The following is a 25471-nucleotide window of genomic DNA, read 5'->3' on the forward strand; positions in this document are numbered from 1 at the left end:
AAATGTGTGAAATATAAACATTTTCTTTTGCAGATAAAATCCTCAAACAAGATAGTATGGATCTTGCAGATTTTAAAATTAATCTAATTTTCCTAAGAGTCTAACCTACTAGTAAGATCTTGCACAACACCGGAAAACAATACTTGGACCTAAATATACACATTAGTATAAGGGAATTATTAACTTATTAAAACTGAGGCAATAAAAGCTTATGTAAAAATATTTACATATTTTTGGAATAATACATTTCAAAATGGGATCTCTTTTTGTCTATGCTACAATTACAAATGTCAAAATATTCTCTATTATTTTCTGTATCTTCTTTTTGAGGGTCCAAATGCATTTTTATCTGTATATAAAATATATCCCCTCGCTTGTCAGCAATGCCTTTCTATTATAACCAGAGAGATAACTTTGCCCAAAAGACAGCCAAATAAAAAACAGCATTAATAAGTATCCGTAGGAATTTCCCATTATGCAGGAAAAAATTATTAATCTAATGTATACTACTGCCAAGTTGATTCTATTCATTTGAATTACTTCAAATGACTTTTTTCTTCTACAATTAAATACTAAAGCCAGGAAATATAGCAATTACACATCAACTAATATAAATATCCATTTTACTTCTCAACTGAGCATTACATATTAATGTTGGACGGTACTCTGCATTTCACTAACTTCTGGCTTGCCATGTCGACGTGGCAAAACCTCCCTCCAATTTGAGCTCCTCAGTTTGACTATGCAGAGTCAATCTAGGCATATGTTACAATTAATGAACTAGCCTTTGGAACCACAAGATTCAATGTTGTTAAAACATCATAGTTAGAATTAGATTTCCAAATAGATAAGAATTTGAATTCTTCATTCTTCAATTCCAAAAAAAGTTGAAAATCACAATGCTTTTAAAAGAATGTAGAAGAGATTCCTTTGACGTTAGGCCATTCTGATTTTGTGACACTTCAACCCTCCAAATCCGAGGCCAATATGATCCACAATCTATAGGAAAACAGAATTTTTCAATGTGACAGAATAAGGTACCTATTAGAAATGAAATATTAGAACCACTTTTAATAGCTTAAATGCTAAAATAAATTCTGCTGAGAAATTGAAAACCATTTCAGGATTGTGGAATTCTATTAGATTCAGATAGTTTTCCTCAGAGTCATCTTTAATCTATTTAGGGAAGTAAACAATTGTTCATTTTTGAAACAGAGCCTACCAATTGGGTGCTGTTTGATATCTGAAATATCTACTGACTCTTTTAATCAATAGTTTTTTTAATCCAGAAATTCATTCAGCACTATAATTTCCAAGGACATTAGCAAACCTGCTCAAAAAAAAAAAAAAAAAAAACCTGGCTCATTTTTTTTTCTATTCAGAGATCCCTAGGCTGAATGGGTCATGAGTAAATATGATGCAAAAGAACAGGACATCAGCTGACAACTTGTTTAGGAAAAGTGACCACATATAACATTGATTTGTTTAGATACCTATATACAAGTCCTATGAGCTTACAAGTCTTTTGCCCAAAACTACTGCCCCAGAAAAGAGGCCATGGGGTCATCTGGTCGCTGGCGCTTCATTTGGTAAGCTTCCATTTCCTCCTCTGTTGGTTCTCGGCTTTCGTACATGCTATTATATGGTCTCTTTCTCTCATCTAATTGCATGATTTCTTTCACATGAAGGAGACGGGCTTCTTCTGCATTCAGTGCCTGAAAATATAAATTGACCGCTGTGTTACAGTTGTCCCTGGAATTACAACTATCGAGTAAGCAGATGGTAACATTCAATATGGTACAAAGAGTGAAACTGTGCTAAAAGATAGTCAGGAAAAGTAATGAGAAAGCTGGAAAAAGCTGCAATCCGTAATAGATCACATAGGTCATGTGAAAGTCAGATTTGATCCAAAGGATTCAAACGAATGGCCAATATAAAATCTACAAGAGTTATATATTGGAACAGAATAAAAAATCATCTCACTATGAACACAGAAGCAAAATGTATTTGTCTACTCTAAGCTAATGTATAAATGATATTATGCTTCAAATTTATTCAAATTTCAGAGACTAACAACAATTAATACTAAATATAAAAGCTTCAGCATCCACTGACACTTTCAGCAATCAACAGGAACTTGCTCTCATATAGTTGTGAGAACACAGCTTGCTATTCCATAGATTGAGAATATAATTTCACAGTGGTATCAGAAGACAGAACAGGAATCTCTGATTCTCTTTTAAATCCAAGAAAACCAGAACTTAGTTCATTATGCTAATGCGTTCTGATTGGAAAAGACAATTTCTTTCCTTTATATTCATATGGGTTTGTGAAAATAAATATGGATTTATGAAGATCTGTTGCTGGAAAGATAGCTGATGGGAAAGAAGTTCCAGCATGGGAACTGAGGGGAATAAATCTCTATTTTCATTTTGGAATTTGTATGCCAGTTACACTTCAGAGGATTTGAGGATAATACAGCTGACAGTGGTTTTATGCATACCTTTTTCAATTTTTCTTGTTTCTTTCTGTCTTCTCCCTCGCTATCAGAACTTGTACTCTTCTTATGCTTTTTCTTTTTCTTCTTCTTTTTTTCTTTTTGTTTTTGTTGGTGTAGCTGTGGCAATGGAAAAGAGGATAACACAAATGCAAACAGACATGAATGTGGGTATTCTAAGCTACAGGCAATAGGTACTTAAGGGAGTGACACATGACGACCCAGAAATTTCCTCTTAGGGGCAGATGCATGTATCTATATCACTTACCTGGCAGTCCCGTCCTACCTGAAAGTTTCAACAACTGCAACAGGTGCATAATTGCTGTTGTACAATAGTTGCATTACAACTGCCTAGAAAGTGCTGTAATAGTTGTCATGTTTTCAGAACTTCATACAAGGCAGAAACAAATAAACAGGAGGCCACCTACACTTCGCAATATACTTTTTTTTTGCCTTACCTTAAGATCATGCCACTGAATAATGGCAGAATGTCTATTTTTTTTGTTACTTTTTGTAAATTAAGCAACAAATGTATGGCACCCTTCAAGACTTATATATGTACTTATTTCACTTAATCTTCTGCCTTCTAAAACAGGAAAAAATATTGGAGCTGCCACATCATGTGACATAATTATACCACTGCTATCCTTTCTGGTGCCTTTCTGGCTACTGGAAAAAAAATTATAAATACACTCTGTATACCAAAATAGCTTCTCTTGTCTTTGACTGGCTTGTTAGAAAGCCATCCATTAGAAAGAAAACAAAACAATAAAGAGGCCCACCTCCATTAGAGTTTTGGGTTTGGTTAACTGCTCGTCCTCATGCACCTCACTTGGCAATTCTTCACTGGCATTCTGTGTACAGGAAAAAAAATTGGAGAAAAATCCAATTTCACAAAGAGAGTTAAGTATTAGGTTTGTTTTAAAAATGTTAATTTATAGTTCCAATATATAAACTGTATCTTACAGCAATTTCTTTCCCGGCTTCTCCTGTACAATATGAAAACTTGACAAATGAGTAGCAGCATTTATATCCCCATCTTCCTTCTTTCCAGTAAGAACCCCAAATACACTGCAAGGAAAACAAAGGTATTAACTGCTTATAATAAGGGCTTGCAATTTCATGTCATACATTTCATAAAGGATTTTTGATTCCCAAAGAGATCATGGTAAACTTAAGAAATAATATTCCTGAAGAATGTACTATTTAAATTTCTATACAGATTTGGTACAACCTTTCTACAGCAGAAAAATGAGCAGAAAGAATGAAAAATGCACTAATCAGTGGAGTTGTGTGTACCTAATGTGATAATCCCTTTGTATCAAGAACCAAATCCCTATTCTATTATACTGGTTTATTTGAAAGATTTAGCATCTGCTTAATTCTACTAATGAAATCAAGGGAATCTAAAAAGTATGGGATGGATTTCACTGAGCAATATTTTTCACATTTTATCGATGAATATTCTCTTTGCATTTAACCCTACTCAGTAAATATTAAATATTTTCCTCATAGAATATTTTGAAATAAATAAGGAAAACAAACTGGTGGTTCAGTGAAAGGTCAATCCTCTGTCAAAAGAAACAAGTTGCATCTAGAGTATCTTGTTTCAATTCTGCTAAAATCTCCTTCTTGACAAATGTTTCAAAATACTCTCTTATGAACCTATTCATGACTAACATCAAACACTTTGTGATGACTAACACCATAGTGTTAGAAATGACTAACAAAAATTAGAGTTGTAATGTTTAGATAACAGATTGCACATTACAAACTGATTTCTCATGTTTTAAATCTGATGCGGAGTAACGTTAGTGTTGTGGCCCAGCAGGAGCTGCTGGAGCTGCAAACAGACTCCGACGGCGAGGGGACTTATGAGTCGGCTCTGGGAGATGTGGAGCACCCTGGACAGGGTTCCGACTCCGAGCAGGGATCAGAGAGGCTGGTTGGCCACCAGGAGGCGCCTGAGGCATGGAGCAGCGGTGAAAGCCGAAGGGAGTGTGCTCCTGACATCAGGCCTTGGAGCAGTGGCAAGGAGACAAGGGAGGTGGTCCTGAATGCCCGGCAATGACGGGCAGATCGATGTAGAGAACAGCTACGCAGATACAAAAGATAATTGGATCCAGGTGGTTGTAATTAGGCTCCTCTCAAGATAGTATTTAAGGAGAGACTCTGGGAGGAGTCTGGTTTGCAGGAGTCAACTTAATTCTCAATGCTGGAGAAGCTGTTATCTGTATCTGTCAGAGTCTGGGTTGCTGCCAAGGTTCTTATCTGTTTGTCGTGCTTGGGCTTTCAGCCACCAAGATTTGTGTTTCCTGTTAATAAAGAGTTGTGGCATTCCAGCTAAGCTTGTCTCGGCATTCGTTACTGGATGGAGGAGGGGGTCAGAACACGTTAGTAACCAGCCCCAATTAAATCTGTTGGCTTCATCTTAATTGCGCCATAAAAACTCCCTAATGGATCACATGCCAATTATGTAACTTTAACAGAACAATACAATTAAGACAAGAATGTGGAGGAAAAGGAAAAGTACTGTACAGTATACATTTTTCTAAAGGAAGCCATTCTAAAAAGTAATTTAAAAAAATCACAGAAGCCCAAAATTATGCCTTAAAGATTTTTGCTGGATTTCTACAATTGTAAATCTCAGAATAATTCTAAGCAGAGAATCCTAACTGTTCATTACTTGAAAAGACTTATTTCCTATAGAAACAAAGAATTTTTAAATCAATGACAGCAATTCACTGAGAATGGCCTATGGAGGAGAGCACATGACAGGGCAGGGATGAAGTTATCAGCACAGCAAGTCCTTGACGTATGACCATTCTTTAATGACTGATGTTATGATGGTGCTGAAAGAATGGTTATGACCAATCCTCAGAGTTCCAGCCAGCCCAGCACCCTATAGTCATGTGATTGTGAGCGCTTGGAAACTGGTTCACATTTACAATCAGCAGCTATGATCATATGATTGCCATTTGTGGCTTTCCCTGTGGTTTCCCCATAATAGTCAATGGGGAAGCTGGCAGAGAAGGTTGGAAGTCATTAGAATAATGACCGAACCAGTACAGCCTCCCACGGCCTCTCTGTGCTCATGCCAACCCCATGTATCCTGTGTACCCTCCAACTCTCATGCCTCCTCATGCAAGCCCTTCTCAACCTGCACTCTTGCACCCACTCCCAGACCCACACAACTCTTATGCAACCGTCCATTCTTCTTGTGTAACACCTGGATTTCCCTTTGCTCCCATCCAGTAGCAGCCACTTACTTCCCTGCAACCTGGAACATGCCAGCTGCTGTGGTTTCTCCAACAACTTTGGTTGTGGGAAACCAGCAAGAAGTTACCTTGCCTCACAACTGTGGGGTTTGCTAACAGTGGCAATTGGGACTACAGGGATTGCTATTGCTAAGCAATGCAGAGGCTAGTTATACTTATTCAATGCAGAAAATATTTGAAATTAATTCAAGAACCACAAATTGCCAAGTCCTGTTTGAGGTGCTTACTGTGTGGTTGTTGATCATTACATCCTCCTCATATTTAGAGCGAGCAACAGCCTTCTCTTGACCTTTAATAACTGTTCCATGTCTAGAATACTCCACATAGTCTTCTGTCTGAGCAAGTAACAATTCAGATGGTGGGGCATCCAGATGTTCTTGGCCTCCATACTACAAAGGGAAAAAAAGGATTTTGAAAGATTTATTTGCAGGACTCCTGTTCCAGATTGGATTGGGTGGAGAGGCTCCAGGTCCCTTCTCTTAAAAGTTGCTATCTATGAAGTCCTAGGAAATGTGCCTCTTCCATAGTGGTCCTGCCTTGTGGAACAGCCTACCCCCAGGATCTGGTAGGTCCTCACTCTTTCAACCTTCTGGACAACTGTAAAGTGCTGACTCTTCCCCCCCAAAAGGTTTGGAACAGGTGAAGTTGCACCCTGAGTATGACTTTTTTGGATGCACTATGAAAGATGGTTCAGGTGCCAGGTTTTAGTTTTATTGTTTTGATCACTTGTCTTTATTGTTATTGTAAGCCACCTAGAGTTGTGGTATGAGTAACCATATACATTTTTTTCAAAAAAAATTTGGTAGCATTTTACACAGTGTTTGCATTTATGCTTTTCTATGAGATTCCAATAGTGGAGACAGTACTGATAAAGTTATAAGTCACTTAGTGACTGTTCAAAGTTACAATAGACCCCCCCCCAACATCCTTACAACCTGCTTCTGAAGTTCAGAACACCTCCCCCCCCCCCAAAAAAAAAAAAAAGAGGCCAACATGTTTAAAAAACAGTCTCAAAATCATTTGGGGATTTAAGGTACCATACAAAAAATATCAAGCCAAGAGTTGCATAAGTTTACTCTGATTTGAAGTTAGCTATGTTAACTATGTTTATAACTGTAAAGAGTTTAGCTTTCTCTGGTGATATGTGAGATTATTTCCATTTTTAATTGATTTATTCTTTAGTAATATTGATCTAGCAAAGTCTCAGATAATTTGACATCTAATTACTTTACAAAGTTTTAATTAATTTAAAAATGGGAAATTATGCCATGGTGCTGCAAACATTTTTTTTGAGTAAAATGATAAAAAAACTTTAAAAAGGGCATTCTGAAGGAGACTGCATGCCTGTTAATTTACCTTCTCTAAGATGCTTTCTTTCTGCCCATGTTTAAAGTCTTCTTTTTTTACTTTGAAAGATTTGTACAAGAGTTCAAGTTTTGTAGGATCTGCTTGAAGATGAACTTCAGAGCCTTTTTCATAGGCCTCCCAGGCGAATACTTTGAAAATAAAAGAAAGGAAAATATTTTCAGGTTTTTTGAAATACATGAGCGTTGAACTATTAACTAGCTTTTATTTAATAGGCTCTTAGAAAATATTGTGAAAAAAATTATCTGTGAAGGAAACCCTAGAAAAGAGGATTCTTACTCTTTCCCATCCTATGGGAGACAAAGGAACAAAGGGAGGAGACAGAATCAGTGTGGAGGATAAACACTTATCCCTACCAGGTCCATATTTAGACCAAGGACCCGAGAGAGGTAAATGAGATTGGAGGACATTTTACTTGGTACCATCACATCCTCCCTTGATATCATAAATTAATCCATTTCAAGCTCCAATCTTCTAAGAATTCATAAAGGTAAAGATAAAAGGTAAAATTATCCCTTGTCTAGTCATGCCTCACTCTAAGGGGAAGTGCTCATGCCCATTTCTTAGCTGAGGCAGACAGAGTTGTCTGAAGACATTTTGGTGGTCCTGTGATCAGCATGGCTACACACCAAAGATGCACAGAAGAGTGTTATCTTCCCACCGAAGTGGTACCTATTTATCTACTTGCATTTGCATGCTTTCAAACTGTTAGGTGGGCAGAAACTGGAGCAAGTAATGGGAGCTCACCCTGTCGCATGGCACTTGGGTCTCAAACCTAGTGTATTAGCTTTCTATCTGATAAGCTCAGTGTCTTTAATCACTGAGCCATCACGCTGCCTAAGAATTCATAAAAGTGCATATTTTCTTTCTGTAGTCAGTGACCCTTTGACAGTACAAAGACAGCATGCACTTACAGTCCTTGAAGAGTCTGGAAAGCAGTGGTGGGTTATGACTGGTATGCCCCGGTACGGGCGTACTGGTGCCTGCCAGGAGCACCAGGTACCATTCCGGTATGGTGCTCTGGAGAGCCCACCCGCCTGCGCTCCTTACCGGTATTTGAAATTTTCAGGGCACAGAGCATACAGCGTCTGCATAACGCTCCGCCGAGCAGTTGGGAGTGTCGCAGGCGATAAGTGCGCACGTGCGCGCTGCGTGTGTTCATGTGATGGACTTCTGGTCCTGTTGCACCGTACTGGTTGCAATGGGATCCAGAACCCACCACTGCTAGAAAGGTATATGCATAGCACCTTTCAAAAAAGCAATGGTTTTGGGTTGCAACTCAGAATGTATATTTTAGCCTTTTATATGGAAAAATAAATATGTAAAAGTGATAGACAAATAAGAGCAATAACCATATGAATGTATACCTGTAACTATATATAAGATAATAAAAATAAAAAACTTTTAAAAAGCAATGGTTTTAATATACTTTGGGAGAGGGCATTGTTAGAGGACTTTGCCTGTAGTATTCCCCCTCCACCTTTGTTTGGGAAATATAGTACCAAATATGCCTATAGTACCATAGATTCCTATGAGGGAGATGGACAGTTAAGAAGTGTGATATATAAATATTCTTCCTTAAAGAATAATCTTATCTAAATAAATTTAACTTAAAAACAAGTGAGCAGCATTAAAAGATACACCTCAGATTTAGTACTTACACTGAGTTTGGGCCATGGAAATGGTGGCCCCCGTGTAACGAACAAAGTTATCTCCTGCATAACTGACTCTGTAAGCAAAATATTTCATTCTGTAAGTATTTAGCTTGTGGTTCTATTTTGCACATACAGAAGCAAAGCAAATACAAGGCTATTTTGATTAAAAAGTATAAATTTAATAAGACCCATTCTTGTTCATTAATGTGATTCTGGGATTCATTATTGCTTCTCCTATTGCATTTTGATAACAGCAGCCGATCGTTTTGGTCTTAAAATGTCATTTAAATTACTTTGTTAGTAATTTAGATCAATGTGTTGACAGAGTAATTCGTAATTTAGTTGTCATTAAAATATACTATGAGAAATAATCTCCAAATTAAATCTGGGCAAGAAAAGGATAGACATTCTTCTGCAGCCAAATGTCTATTTCATCTACACATAAGAGATTAAAAAGACTTTTCTTATATGGCATGGTTATTCACTAAGAGTTAAAAGCTTTCTGAAGGTAATTACAGAAACCTGTGGTACTTATTTTACAGCAGTTATGCTGTAGGCAACTAATATTCATCTGTGTTCATTGCCAACTCTCCCAGTTTCCAAGATTTATGAGCATTCCAGACAATCTGCTCTGAGGAAAGAGCACTATGACATACTTCTCTCTCTCTTTTTGAAACTTTCTTCAACCAGGAGAGACCTTCCCATGTATCAGTTCTAGGGCAGTATACAAGACCATGAATTTGTTGAAGCAATTTGAAACTAACTTACTCATCTGGATTCTTTCCTGCATTGGCATAAGGATTCTCCCTCATTGCTCTGGTTTTAGGATCATAGTAGGCAGAATTGGGGTCCAGATTCCGTAGGTACTAAAGAGCAAGAACATAAAAATATCAGCTTGAAATTCTAATACAGCTAACAACACTATCAATTTAATGTAGCTATTGTGAGATTATCATGTAGAGGTACCAATAAAATCAGATAATCAATAATGTGAATCAGGCAAACCCAAAGTTAGGATGCATTACAGCTATCACCCATCACTATACCCATAACCAGTTCTCTTTTATCCTTATAAGGAAGGAATGCCATTCTGCAGAAAGGAAGGAGAGCTGAAATTCTGTATCTTGGATTATTTTGATCATTTTACACAGTACTAAATGATTTACACTGTATTTACACTATTATGTTGCATTTGCTGAATTCACACAGTATCCTAAGCCATAGAGTGGCATACTGTTGTGGCCCAACAGTGGACAGCTGAGCTGTGGTGGAATCTGACAGCGACGAACACTATGGGACTGCCCCTAGAGGCTGAGGAAGTCTCTGGGGGGTGTTTGGAGTCAGAGCAGGGACTAGAGGGGCCTGTTGGCCACCAGATGGCTTCTGAGTCAGGGAGCAGTGAGGAAGAACAGAGGGAGGCTGTCCCTGATGTGCGTATGCGTAAGGCTGAGAGGAGGAAGGAGCAGCTTTGGAAACAGAGTCACAGAAGGAAATAGGAACAGGTGGCTACTGGTTGGCCCTTCCTAGAGAGCTTATAGGTGGGGCGTCGGGAGGGGAATTTTGCAGGAAACAACAATTACTGATCCAGCCGTAGTGAAAGATTGGGAGAATTTCTTGTTTCATAGAGATAGCTTTCTGGGCTCCCAGCAAGGGGTTGCTTATCTCCCTCCTTAGTTGTGGCAGCTAGCCAAGTCTACCTCCGTATATATTAGAGCCTTGGGACAAAACACATACTTAGTTACTACTTGATGATACTACTGATGTGACAGGAAGATAATCAGAATAAAAATGTGCCTTTTAGAATAATATGTAGAATATTAGCTTCAAAATGACAGTTTTTGATGTTATCCAGCTTACTTTAGCAATGTCCTCTCGAATTCGCAAGTTTCGGACTGTAATACGTCTTTTGGAGTCAAATTCTGTCCAGGCATATCAATGTCATCCGCATATTTGTCTTCGTCTTCATCTTCACTGTTATGATCTCTTTCCTAAAAAGAGTGTGTGTGGCATTAACTAACTGGTGTGATTTCATTTGCATCAGTAGCAAAATACATATATTAAAATTTAAGTGATTTTTTTTAAAAAAATACTAATATTAATATAATTCTATTAATGAAGGACTGAATTAGTTGGTTAAACAGTTTGCAAATAAAAACACAATTATATAAAGGTTGAAGTTGCTAGGTATTTAAGTTCTGCTTTGAGTCAAGTTTCATTATATCACTTGTCTGAAAAACTCCAGCTGTAATGAGAAATGAACCTATATATTTCTGTATAAGAAGGCAAAATGATAAAGGCTACTTAAAAAATCAAGGAATGCCACACAGAATATCAAATTCTTTATGTGAAAGGCATATATATATATATATATATATATATATATATATATATATATATATATATGTATATATATATATATATATATATATATATATATATATATAAATAAAATCTTGCATTTTGTTATGTATTTTTTTTAAAAAACAACATCTCTCTCACCGTTTGTGAATTTAGGTCCTCTTCTCCCCATCGATGACGTGGGGAGTTCTGGAGAAAACAAACAAAAACAATCTCTCAAATCAACACAATCACAGTAACTATACAGTGAAGTTATCAGAAGAAATGATAAATTTTGAGAAAGGCATTCTGAAAAGAAAGGCCTCCACTTGGCCTCAAGCTAGACCAAGGCAGATTATTAGCTTCAAGCCATGTTATTTATCTAACACTCTTTCCTCAAAATAGCTTTGACAAGATTGTTCTTTCATGCTTTCTTAGCCACAAAACAAATAACCTAAATATTTTTTACATTTCATACCCACTCTTAAATCAGAATAAGTGAATAAGTGTTACAGTAACTGTAATTTTAATGCAATAGTTAAATTAAATGGCTTCTAATTTAGATTTTAAAAGTACCAGTAATTGTTAAAAGGAGATAGGAATCAAAATAGATCATAGCACTTATGATAGCATCCTTGTGTTGGTTATGTAAAGGACCCAGTATGAAATAAGACTTCATCATTACTAAAAAGAACACAAGCTCATATGTATAAAGAAATGAGTCCATTCTCTGTGCAATGTTAATCTCTGAAATTTCCAGTTTCAAAAGATCAGTGATGCCAGTGGATGCAAAAAAAAAACCCCAAAACAAAACACCTCTTGCCAAACTTGGGGAGTTGCTGCAAACCAGAAGAAGAAATGTTTAGCTACCTGAATAAATAATTAGGTTTCCAGAAAAGGAAAATAAATTTCAACAATGAAATACCTTTTCCTCCTGAAAATATCAGTTGGTCTTATCTGAACTGCAGGTCTCTATGTCCAGTGGGAGGAGGCATTGATGGGATATTCTCAGACCCATTTGCCTTGAGACTGAGGTTAAATTGAGGCCACTCCCCTCTGCCTCACTTTCTGGCTCCAGTTTAATCGAAGGTTAACAGTATAAGAGGAATTGGTAGGAATGGTAAGGAACAGCAAACGGAACACAACAACAACCAAACCAGCCAAGAACCGAACCAACCTAATACAACAAGAATGCTCAGGTTCTTCCTGCGTCAGCGCCCAATTGGGATGGGGAATGACTCTCCTACGGGAACCTAGAGACCTGCAGTTCAGGTAAGACCAACTCATAGTCTCCTAGGTGATCCCGTGGGAGGAGTCATTGATGGAACATACCAATGTTAGATGTCCCAGGGAGGGAATCGGAAGCCTGAGCCTTGAAGGAGCAGCTGGAAGCGATTCCCCGATTCATGGGGAGAGTGCTTCTGCACGTGGCCTCTGCAGAGCTCTAATGGCTGTCCTGGCCACATGCCTCTTCCCGGAAGCTGGCAGGGATCCAAGATGGCAGTAGCTGATCATGCGGCCTGATTCCTCCAGCTCTGCCTCAACAGCGCCACCCAGAGGCCTGGAGGAGTTCCAGCAGCCCCCGATGGGGTGGAAATGCAGTTCCTCTTCTGATCTCCTGGAGGCCGGCTTCGGAGGCTCCCCAGAGACTGCAAGCAATCTTGGAGCCTGAGGCGCTCCAGAAAAGCCCAGCTATTGCCCCACGCAGCCACAATCACTCAGGGAAGACAAGGAAGGAGGTGGGAAGGCAAGAATGGAAAACTCTCACACCAAATTGATTAAAGTCAGGAGCAAAGACAAAAGTCTATTAGGCCGGAAGACTGAGATTAACTGGGAGCCAGGAAGTGAAGCAGAGGGAGTGGCCTCAATTTAACCTCAGTCTCAGGCAAATGGGGTCTGAGAATAATCCCATCAATTTCCTTCTGATTTAGACATTATTTCCCCTGATTTACCACTTGCTCCGTCAGTTTTCCTGAAGCCAGTTCCTCCTGCAGTTTCTGAGCTTTGAGTGTGCGTTTAGCCTGTAACATTAAAGGAAAAATAGGTTAGTATTCTCTTAAAAGATTTCCTAACCATTCCATACTTATCATGAAATAATAAATATTCTTCTTGGTTCTGATGAGCAAGGCATAATTAGAGTCAACAATACAGAAGTGTAAGCAATTTATAGACAAAAAATGGACTAGCTCCCCCCCCCCCATCTTTATTCATTTGCTAAACTCGTTTGAAATCTGTTCCTCCAGTTCTTCAATGACCTTCTTAAGACTTAAGAATGTCTAGCCTCTTTGGTGTCTTAATTCAGAGGCAGCCAATGAGAAAATACCAATGGAATCTAAAGTAAAGGCAGCCATGGTTCCCTTCAAGCTATGAATGGTTTGTAGGGGGATGCACCTTCCTCTTGTCTCCTTTTTCAGTAATGTAAATACTTGTGGTTAATTGTTGACTAACCAGGTTTGGGGAAGGGGGAAATCTTAATTATTAGAGAAAGGTGCTGCTTGATGAAAGAGTACTTATTAATTTACATGCAAACATGAACAGGTACAGTAAATCTCCCAGGGTCTCCATGCACGGAGGAGGAAAAATCTTATTTAAACACTTGGAAAATTAAAGTAAATGAATCAATAACAGCTTCTGACACCATTTTAGAAACATGTCTACATGTTTATATTAGCATAAGAGTCAGTTCTGAATAATGTTATTTATTTTTATATTAACATGACACAATTACACAAAGATACTGTTGATGTATCTTTGTTATGGGATGCGGTGGCTCAGTGGCTAAGATGCTGAGCTTGTCGATCAGAAAGGTCAGCAGTTCAGTGGTTCAAATCCCTAGCTCTGTGTAACAGAGTGAGCTCCTGTTACTTGTCCCAGCTTCTGCCAACCTAGCAGTCCAGAAGCATGTAAAAATGCAAGTAGAAAAATAGGAACCACTTTTGGTGGAAGGTAACAGCGCTCTGTGTGCTTTCAGCATTTAGTCCTGCCAGCCACATGACCACAGAGAGGTATTCGGACAGTGCTGGCTCTTCGGCTTTGAAATGGAGATGGACACCGCCCCCGAGAGTCGAGAACGACTAGCACATATGTGCGAGGGGAATTTTTAGCTTTACTGTTGATGTTATATCCAAAGAGGGAAAAAAAAACCTACTTACTAGATCAACCTTGGAATATTCTTCTACAATCTTCATATGCTCTTCTGGGTTATAACCATTCCAACGGTCTCTTTTCCCATCATAGTCAAACATCAATTGAGGCTGCATATGCTCATCTGCCGCAATGTTAGTTCCTGTAAATTTTGCTCCAACTTTTCTTGGTCTCTGCAAGGAACAATATGCAATGAAATCTTTGCTTCTCAGAAAGAAAACTACATACAATTATTCCTTTTTCTTAGCAGACAGTAGGGAAACCTAGTCCCTCCATCTTCATATAGCAGTGATGTTTTTTTCCCCTATCTTTTCCTTCCTGCAGACTCTTCCCTGGTGGTATTGTTTTTTTCCAGGTGTAATGCAGCTACTATATTTATGTGACTGAACTACAGCTCCACTGTTAACACTGAAACCAAGAACCATGAGGGACAAATGAATATAACTCCTTACAAAAAAAAGTAATTGCTTTGATTTCTTTTAAATGAAAACACTACTACTAAAATGTTGTAAATAAAGAAATAAACAGAAGCTTCAAAGACCTAAAATGGGAATGATAAACTAAAATCCTATTGGTCCATCCATTGTGGCCGGGAACCACCATATCCCATGGTAACCTGACTGCAATAACTGTGTAGGAATATGCCTTATTCTCTGTTATGGGGTGGAAACTTGGAATTTTCTGACATCAAAAATTTTCCCAGTTTTTTAATGAAAAATACGGGAAAACCAGTTTAACAATTGCAAATAGCCCTGATTTGGCTATATTTAACAACATACTTGATTCTCTTGCTACTTTTACCGAATTCAGTTACCTTTTGGAAAAATGGTTCCTGTTTGTCATCTGATTAACCTCTTCCTCATACAGGCAGTCCTTTCTTAAGAACCATTTGTTCAGCGACCATTCAAAATTACAGCAGCATTGCACAAATGGGATTTATGCCCAGCCTATAAAGTTATACCTGCTATAAGTGCCTCCACAGTCATGTGATCAGAATTTAGGCATTTGGCAGTCCACTTACAACTACAGGGATACTACAAGTCTACCCACTTGCCCATCTCCCCAATAACCTTGCCCTTTCTGCTACCATTGTGCAGCGGCATTCCTCAGCAGCAGTGCTGGGGCTGAAGTAGACACCTGGAGCCTTTAGCAGTATCAGTTGACTGCTGCTCCAAGCCTCTACTTCAGGCCTGGTGCTGCTTCTTCTGCAAAGCCCCCTGCCACTCCCATGTGACCTTCACCTTTTTCCTTCCACTGCTGATGAGGCACACCTTAGGTAGAGGCAGCTCAGGTTTCAAAAGGCAAGCTTGAGCTGCCTCTGCCAGTATGGAGAACATACAATGAAGAGTTAAGAAGAAGTGATGCAGAGGGAAGGGGAAGGCCTCATTTGCTGAGAATTACAGCAACAGTTTCAAAATGCATGTGCTGAGAATGGAAAAAGGAAAAAAAAATTCCACTAGAATTCTCCCACATGGCCCAGCAAGAGAGGCCTTCTCTCTTTCCTTTCCCCACCTGAGCTCTATAAATCTTCACAAGGTAAGCAAGCATTGTGAGAGCTGGAAGAAGACCATGTAAAATCCCCTAATGCCTTTGGGAACCTGGCAAGGCAGGACTGGGGATAGATAGGGCACGTTGCATCTTTGTCATTGGTCGGAAGGGCAAATGACCACGTGAGTTTTGTAGAATTCGTAACTTTGAAACGAGATTGTAAATATTTTTTGGGCGGGAAGGGGGGGGTCTGTTGCAATGGTCATTAAATGAACTGTGGTACTTGAGGATTACCTGTATATATAATTAAATATACTCTAAAAACATACTTTCATTTGGAAAAAAAAAGCAAGACAGCAAAGAAGAAGAAACTTATTATGGCGTATTTCACATCTGTTCTTATGTTCCATGCACATCTTGACTTCCACAGAATTCTATTAGATGCTATTTTTAAAAATTCACACAAACTACAAAATTTTAGCTGAGACATAGGCTCATACTGTGCTTTTATGGAATGTTATTACCTCTAAGCAATCTTTCTTCTTATGGGTCAATGAACCACAGTTTTCACAAGCACCTTTGCGATATTAGTTGCAACAGCATTCTAAAGACAAAAGAAATAAGTCATTTGTAGCAATAGAGAGCATTTAGTTTGTCCTCTCCTATATGAGAATATAGAATATGGCAGGTTCATTCTAATTTTACAAAGACATTATCTAACTATATAAGTTACTCTGAAATGCTTATTGCAGGGAATTTTTAGCCAGACATAGCTAACAAACTATGCTGCTTCACATTTGAATATAAATTCACCATCACTGAATTGACTTTTTGAACATGTCATAATAAAAAGTCCAACAAATTTGCTAACATTTATTAATAGTGTTGCACAATAGTATCACTTTTACATATAGATACCTACCTCTTTAACTCCTCGCTTATACCATTCTGATAGTGATGTAAATTCTTCTTGCTTCTCTGGTTGAGGTCTCTGATGTTTCAGTGTAGGCCTTTTTGAAGGATCTATATACCATGGTACTGAGGAATATACTGGGGAATATGAGGATTGATGTCTCTGTAATAAGTAGTATTACAATTAGATGAGAATTTAGCTCGTCATTAAGTAGGAATAACTGAACAATATTTTTTTAAAATTCAGGAACCATTTCCATCCTACCATATTTTTAAGACCTTCACTGGAACTTTATTTCAACAAATTTTGTTGTATTTATTTTGTACAATGACAATAAAGACTATACTATACTATTTATTTGTATGATATGAGGGATGGAGCAAGATTTTCACAGATGTTCATGTGGCTCAACAATACACCTCATCCATAATAAAAAAAATTTGACAAACATTATCACAAGATTTCTGTACATGGATTCTGTCTCTGATTGGCTTTCCTGTTCTTTGTCTCCCAGTGAAGGGCAAAGAAACCCAAGAGAGCATTCTGGCCAAGATTAAGATCCTCTATGTCAACACCAATGCTGTCTTATTATTAGGTTAGGACTAAGACTCTCCCACTTAAATCAATGGGTCTTGGTCCTAACCTAATAGAATCAGAAGTGTCTACAATACTCCTGAGTTCCAAGATTTTTAAAATTCTGAACTAGAGAATGTATTGTAATCCTCTTTTGCTTCTAGCCACGTCAGATTTGATATTCTAAATTTAAGTACTTCCAATTGCCTGCCCTAGACTATAAAAGGTTAGGAAAATGTAGAATAGATCAAAGACTGAAATAAATTAACTTAGTTCACTTCATAATTGAGATCAATATCTAATAATCTTTTGGAAGAAGTTCCACACTTAGTTTTGTTATAATATGCTAAAAAAACTAAAGAAAGTTGTATTGGATTACAAACAATACTTACTTTCCTTCTTCATCAACTTCAGCTGGTGCATTTCCCAGTTTTCGTTGTTCTTCCAATTCCTTCTTCTTTCTCCAATCTTCCCTTGTCATCTTCTTGGGTTCTTTCCAAGCCATTTGATCCCCAGGGGGATTAGTAGCTATAGTTTCCCTGCTCCCAGATTCCATACTTTGGCCTATTAACAAATACATGTTTGTATTTGTTAATAGGTTTTCAAACTATTTTAATAAATGCTAAAAGGTCCTGACCATTTTTGATTAATTTAGCCTGAAAAGCAAATTCTCTCCCAAGGGTATCAAGATGTGGATGAATGTGGAAGATCAATTTTTTTCTGACAGCAATCCATTGATCAAGTATCGGGCCTTCATGCTATTTTTTAGTTGTGAGAGCTAGTGAATCACTCAAATGCTTCTGGTGTTTTCTTATTGTAATTTTATACCAATTTTATGAGTTCAGTCAAGACCTTTTAATTTATATTTTATTGCCATTTTTATTATTTAAAAATATCTTGCATTTTTTTCCTTTTGTAGATATTACGAACTTTTTTTTACAGACTAGTGTTTGTTTTATAACTGCCACAAAACAAGACATAAATTGGGTATGGGCATGTTGTGACCTGCTTTATGACCATCACAACTCCATCCAAATTGTGGGCTCAATTGCATGTCAAACATTACCTGTGCGCTGATTATACCAATCATACCTCTCTACCCATGCTAGGTAGGTTATACTGTTCAGGAGTTGGGTCAGCCTTGGGATGCTCTATGGACATGTTTGGGAAAAAAATGGCTGTGAGTTAACTCTACCAAGCCATAATGTTTGTGACTGTTGTTTGGACAAGGTAACTCCCCCCCTCCAGACAGAACTGTTGTGCAATTTGGGATCATTCACTGCAACTGGTCAAGAATGGGCGCCCCCATATAGTGTGACTGTTGCAGTGTGAACTGGACTGGCTTCCAGTTGCTTTATAGGTGCTGCTTATCATCTTTAAAGAAATACATGGCACAGGATGAGGTTACTTATGGGACTGCCTCTCTTTGAGGGTATCTACCATCCCATTACCTGACCTGGGTGAGTTCCTGTTCCTTCCTTTAAAGGCTGTCATCTGTTGGGGCTTTGGAGACACACTTCTCTACAGTTGGTCCTGATCATTGGAAGGGTTTTAGCCTCCCAGAAGACCACCTAGCTCTTACCCCAACTACTGGGCTTGGATGGGGTTGAGTCAGAAAACTAATGGTGCGGTTGGACTGGCATCTGATAGGAAGGATAGTTCTGTTTCTACTCTGTTTTTTGTTGGTTGTGTGAATAGTCTAGAATCAGTATGCTAGACAGATAGCCATATGAATTCTAAAATACATTCGCACATAAAGTATCATCGAAGCATGATGCCACCTTCCTTTCCCGAAAGTCAAATAGTTAATATGCTGCTTTTCTAAATTGTGGACAGACGCGCCCTAATCGGCTCGAAGTGTTTAGGGCTCTAACTTCCATCAGCCCCAGTCGACCTAACCAATAACACCAGGACTATGAAACCTATAATCCGAACTCCCGGCCAGCTTAGTTGCCTTGACATTATATAGCAGCGGCAGAAGAGGCGTAACTGGAATTCGCTCCCGTTTTATGAAATTTAAAAGGAGAGTTCTGAACTTCCCATGTCCCATTAACGAAGAGACCCGGAATTTAACTACCTACGAAGCAATTTAACCCGGATTAAGTTCCAGACACCGGTTGCAGGTTTCACCCGGGAAAAAGCCAATCAGCCCAAATAAGTGTCATCGACCCAAAGGAGAACGCTCGCCACTCACCCCCCGAGTCGCAGATCAAACCTCCTGCGCCACAGAGCCTACGACGCTCATTAAGCCTCTCACTTCCGGTGTCTTTCCGCTTCCCACAATGCAGCGCGGTCGCCTCTTCTCGCTGCTCCTTAAAGGGGCTGCACTCTTATTTTATTATAAAAATGCTCAGCTTTCTCCCAACGACGTTCCATTCCCTGGTTTTGGCTTTCAGTACTTCTTTTGAGGAAATAAGCTTAAAGCTCTTCAGAGTCGGTACTTCAAATGTCGGCGGAGTTTATTCCTAAACACATTTGTTACATTTATAAAGCCCCGAGGATCTGAAAGTCAAGACTTGGTGGAAATGCATACGAGCGCTACTAGAATCTTAAAGTTGCTGCGATAGGATCTATTATTTATTATGGTATAAGTTTCTGTGAATCTTTGCCTTGCTTAAAAAAACGAAAAATCGACAAGGTGAAAAGTGTGATTTACAAAGGCTTTTATGTCTCCATGGAGAAACTCTAGCTATTAATCCCTAGACAAGATGACTTGATGGCACGCAATCATAACATAGGACTAATGCAACCAATCATTAATATGCGACTATAGGGGAAGCATGTCGTTATCTTGGCAACGATTTAGGAGTGGGTTGTATTGCCTTCTTCCGGGACTTCTCGACCAGTGTAGCCGACGGTCGTGGTGTCCCCGGGGTGGTAGTCTCCCATCTAAGTCTTAGCCACGGCAACTCTTCTTGCTTTCCCAACCCAAATAAAATTAATCAGACACTTACTAGCTAAACTTACTTAGTTGTACTTCCCAGTGAGTTTCACGGGACTTTGGTCTGATTTAGATGTTCATAGCTTCACAGTTAAATGCCGTAAAATACCTCGATCCATGCTGATTGTGTTACTATAGATTAACACAGCCCTCCCTCTGATGTATTTTTAAAAATTAAATTATTCTGAAGCTTGAAGTTCCCTTCCCCCACCCGAAAGTGAAGATTATGGGATCAAGTCAGTATCGCTTTCGTACTTCACAAATCGACATCACAATCCTCGGCTCTTAAATATCCCGCGTTGCCTGCAAATGAGATTCAAGGCAAAGCAGTGCAGCCTCCCACTCCTGCCCCAAGCCGACATTGGTTTAGAACACGAGGCGCAACAGCCATCAGGAACCAGGTTAATGATTTAAAAGAATCCGGTAGAGAAAGCCGTTCTGTAGGTTATACGCAAAGTGCTTGTCGAGGTAATGAATCGATAAGGTGGATGTAGAACTTTTTTCCCCATGACAATTAGTTAATTTTAGTTTCTGTTTGTTCTTACGTATTAGGTTTAAAAGCTACCTCTGTTGCATATTAAAACTGCAACCGTAGTTTAGGGAGAAGCGGGATGATCTACCTTTTGTCATAATTGCTAAAACTTGTTTTTGTTTTAAAGTCGCGTATACTTTCTACGGACTTGTTCCGCAATGCTATTTTTCTGTTTGATAACCTTCTAAACTAATTCTGAAGAAGCTCTATTGATAAACATAGAAATGCCGGCTCTATGAGTATTAAATTGAAATAATTGAAAAATAAAGTTCTGTTATAGGTAGCAGCAGAGAAAGACATGCTGACTTCTATAGTGCATGCACATCACAAATTCATATGGAATAATATTTTGTTGTAGAAACTAACAAAATGTCGGTTTAAACTTCATGAGATATGATATTCTAAACTAGGGGGTGAGGGAGGAACTATTTTTTATTAAAAGCCTAGTTGTTTAAACTACAAAGTGTTTAATTCAAAGTAAGGTAAGAAACTTTATATCCTTGAATACTAGATGCTGGGAAGACTAGCATTTAGAAATCAAATTAATGGCTATACTGTACTATATTTATCTGACCTATAAATTTTGAATCTTACTTATTCAATTGTAACTCCTGATTTGATGTAAATAAGTTTTCTTGTTGAACTTGAAAGTTCAATCAAAATGTTTATGAAACCAAAATGGAAGTGGATTGTAACTGACTTACTTTTGAGATCTCAGCTTATCTAACAATACTTATAGTTTTTATATTAGTGTAACGTGATTCTGATTTTTCTTAGTTTTGAGCCCAAAGTCAGCTGTCCATTTGCTGAGGCCTAATTATCCCAGATAGCATTTTTACAGACCAATCAAATTATTCTCTAGCTCTGTTGAAATTAAGACAATACAATTTATTTATTTGTTTCCACTGTCAAATCAAGGAATTATGTATATTTGCAAAGTAGATGGGAGACACTGTTTTCCAAATTGGAAGAAACAATTATAAAGTCACATTTTCAAATTGTTTAAGCCAAAATGTGTTTCTTGTAGAAAGAATAGGTGAATCTTGTATAGAATTCACAGTCTTCTCACCTGAGTCAATTTAAGACAGCTTGAATAGGATAACTGCCTTGGTTCTGAAAGATCGGAGCCAGAAGCTGCTGTCCTAACTCTGTAATATTCTAGGGCCCGGGAGTCAAACTCATGGTGTCATGGCAGTGTCACGTGACATGTCAGGATTCCCCCCCATCACCTTTGCTAAACCAGGCGTGGGCATGGCTAGCATGTGACGCATCTGGCCTGTGGGCTGAGAATTTGACAGCCCTACTCTAGAGAAGATTACAATTGCAGTCTTGTATTGATGTGAGGGGTTAAGGAATAAACTTAGATGTGCTATAATATTGTGTTAATATCTGTTATTAACACAGTATTATATATGTTTTATAATAATATATCTGGTTTAAGGATCATTTGATGTCATAGAAATGGCAACACATATCTTCATAGACAAAGAGAATGGAGAAACCGGCACAGCCACTGCTACTAAGGATCGACTAAAACAAACTATGGCACCTTGTGAGTTTGCATTAATATAATACAGCTGTAGTCTAAATGAACAAAAAAAACCTCTAAAAGACTCACTAAACATATTAATTGATTTGGATGCTGTCTAATCAGAATGATTTCTTATTTTAAGTGGATGGAAGATGAAGAGCTACCTACGTATGATGTCAATGTGGCTGTTGTATAATAGAAAGCACTGACAAAAGAGCCAGTCTTGAGACTATAAGTTACATTTGAAGAATAACTGGTGATGTAACTCTTGTGAAAATAGCAGGTTGGGAATAAAGACGAAATGAAAAATGGCTATCTTTTTGCTTTGTAGAAAGGGAGCACTGTGTGGATTCCGTGAATGGAACAAGCTGAGCTAAACTGTTAGGATATTGTCTTAGTTTACTAGACAAGCCATTTTATTAAATTATTACCTAATGGATATAAGGCCAATGGGATTGTACTGATTCTTTAGCAATAGCAATAGCAGTAGACTTATATACCGCTTCATAGGGCTTTCAGCCCTCTCCAAGCGATTTACAGAGAGTCAGCATATTGCCCCCAATAATCCGGGTCCTCATTTTACCCACCTCGAAGGATGGAAGCTGAGTCAACCCTGAGCCGGTGAGATTTGAACCGCTGAACTGCTGATCTAGCAGTAGCCTGCAGTGCTGCATTTAACCACTGCGCCACCTCGGCTCTATTCCTCCATAGCCCTATTCTGAATTGTCCAGTTGTATGCTTTTAGTGCATTTGGGGATGCTAAACAGAGAAAACCTACTTTAATAAAGAAATGTTGGGATATAGGATCTAAATTGCATTGTATAACAGGACTTTTCCCCTCCACAGCAAAAGTGTTTGTAGAAAGGTCTCATCCTAAAACCCCCTCTTGTTGGAAGGACAGCTAATGTGAAACCTAACAGAATCTCAATCAGTCAGGAAGGTTCTGGGAAGTTTGAACAGACCTCTAGCAACAACAAAGAGTCAGTTCCCTAAAGGAAAAAAGTTATTGTCAAAAAAGGTTAGTAAAGCTAATTTTCTGTTGGCTGCCATTGAGATGCTCAGACAGAAAAAACTAACAGTGTTTGTGTTAAACAACTTAGAATAATTTTAAATCAAAGAATGAATCGAAAGCATGAATCCCAGTTTATAGTAGTTGAACATACAGTAAAGCTTTAGAGATGTCTCCTAATCTGCAATGTATAGCATTCAAGCAGTTACACAAAAAGAAAGAAATATCATGGAAGCTGATGGACAGCCAGAAAAGCAATACATCACTTCCATGCCATTCCATTGGAAGGGAAATGAAATTGATATCTGCATGATTAATTTTGGGGGGGAGGAGTGAAAGGATAAGATAAATAGACCAGGACAAAGGTGATATTTAAGACTAAACAGAGGGGAAGGGCTTTAGTAACCTGAATTGTGTGAAGGGACGCACAAACCAATTTTAGAGAAACAATCTGATCAGAGAAATTGCTTAATATTCATGTGCTACAATCTCTAATCTTTGTCTTGAGAGGATGTTGTAACTATATTTTTTATTATTCTTACTTAGGCAAATGAAAATACAAGCAGAACTGAAGACAACAGCATGATTCCTGAAGAATGTCCAGAAAAGGAGAATCTTTTTCTTATAATCCTCTAGGTAATACTCCCAAAAAAAAGCGCTTCAGCAGAGGACTCATTATTGAATAATTAGTCAAAAATAAACATCTGGACAATAAAATATGATATCACTGGCATGTCATCCTGTATATAGTGAAGTAGGATTCCATTCTTGGTTCAGGTTAATAAAGATAATGAAAAGTTAGAAGTTATATTGACTAAACTTAAGTATGGTTTTAACCAAGTTTATCTCTGACCCATGCTTAAGATCAAATTGAAAGTTGGATTTCATTGTATTTTGTTCTTCTGTTTTCCATTGATAGATTTTGAGAGTTTTGATGTTCCTGAAGAGCACCGGCTGAGCCATATGTCTTTGACTGGAGTTCCTCTTATGACATTTGATAGTGCACCTGATAGATTTGCAAGCAGCATCCCTCTGCCTGCAAAACAACTTTAATTTCATGGGACTATGGTAAATAGTTAGGCTGTATTCAGAAAACCTAGCAGCTATGATGTTTTTTCTTTAAATGCCTTGTTCAATCTGGGGTCTTCAAGATGCACTGAACCATAATTTCTAGTTTACTAGCTCAGGGGTGTCAAACTCACGGCCAACAGGCCCGATGCGTCATGTACTGGCCCCACCCCTGCCCAGTTTAGTGAAGGGGAAAAAAGTTCTGATACATCAAGTGATGCGAATTTGACACCCCTGTACTAGCTATTTCTTAGTCATGTGGGTTAATAGTTTTGCTAAGATAATTGGAAGGCACCTAGTTAGGAAGGGCTAGAGGTAGTAGAAAGAAAAAAGGGTGACAACTGTTTAGGAATTATTCAATAATAGCTACTTTAAAGAATGATTAAGTAAACATACTTTTAGTCACTTTAGAAAAATACCTAAAGCTAGAGCTAAATCAGAAAATATAACTGACTTGAGATACTATAATCTTTTTTTATTTATTTTTTAGATTGCCTGCAGTCAACTAAGAATTTTCTGGCCACTCTGGATGAAATAGTAATTGATCTTCCCCCTCCCTTGTAACAAGTAATAACCTATATTTTAAAGTTGTATTTTTGAACAACGTTGTAACTCGTTCAATGTTATAATAAGAACTTGTAGTTATAAGTACTTGTAGTTGTAACTCTTAACTTGTTTGAACTGCTGGTAGATTTGGGAAAAGAATTTCACATAATGAAATTATTTATTTACCATTTTACCCCAAAGAAAGATAATTTTGAATTTAAGATGAACCCTACAAAGAATATAAAAGCAAACACCAACCAAAACTGTTTTTCAGCAGCAGTGTTTGCAGCCAATTGTCCATTCCCCCTTTTACTTTAATTATCTTCTACCTTCAGCAAACATAAGAGGATTTCTCCTATCATATTTACAGGTAATATTTGGGAACAAATCACTTTTCCTATCGTGTAAGAATAATATGTATATGCTTTCTATTGATGAAATAAATGTCCTTCTGGTTCGGCTCCAAGTGGAGAAAAGACACTGGAGACATGGAGGCTGCTTGGAAAGATGGTTTAAATGGTGGACAGGACACATGGCTTGAGCTCCTGAACAGAAAAGGTGATCACATGCTTCAATGATGGTGGAGAAGAAGAG

At 38.1% G+C, this 25471-nt stretch overlaps 2 protein-coding genes across 2 annotated transcripts; one reads left to right on the plus strand and one right to left on the minus strand.

Annotated features, from left to right (window-relative positions):
* SLU7 (SLU7 homolog, splicing factor) lies at positions 1-19519 on the minus strand. The gene is given in 19 exon segments (XM_032210421.1): positions 1-1715; positions 2504-2617; positions 3280-3351; positions 3464-3568; positions 6003-6164; positions 7132-7271; positions 8802-8869; positions 9564-9661; positions 10653-10714; positions 10717-10783; positions 11295-11342; positions 13085-13153; positions 14285-14449; positions 16289-16353; positions 16356-16368; positions 16687-16811; positions 16814-16839; positions 17643-17814; positions 19445-19519. Coding segments are annotated over 18 exon segments (1743 nt in total). The 5' UTR covers positions 17807-17814; positions 19445-19519; the 3' UTR covers positions 1-1535.
* An 881-nt stretch (positions 19520-20400) lies between these two features.
* On the plus strand, positions 20401-24982 carry PTTG1 (PTTG1 regulator of sister chromatid separation, securin). Its single transcript, XM_032212105.1, is given in 10 exon segments — positions 20401-20659; positions 22165-22275; positions 23101-23135; positions 23137-23163; positions 23165-23272; positions 23810-23882; positions 23885-23899; positions 24183-24308; positions 24311-24331; positions 24822-24982. Coding segments are annotated over 9 exon segments (570 nt in total). The 5' UTR covers positions 20401-20659; positions 22165-22184; the 3' UTR covers positions 24896-24982.
* Positions 24983-25471: the final 489 nt, after the last annotated feature.

This window comes from Thamnophis elegans, chromosome 2 (genome assembly GCF_009769535.1).
Source record: "Thamnophis elegans isolate rThaEle1 chromosome 2, rThaEle1.pri, whole genome shotgun sequence".
NCBI classification, from domain to species: Eukaryota; Metazoa; Chordata; class Lepidosauria; order Squamata; family Colubridae; genus Thamnophis; species Thamnophis elegans.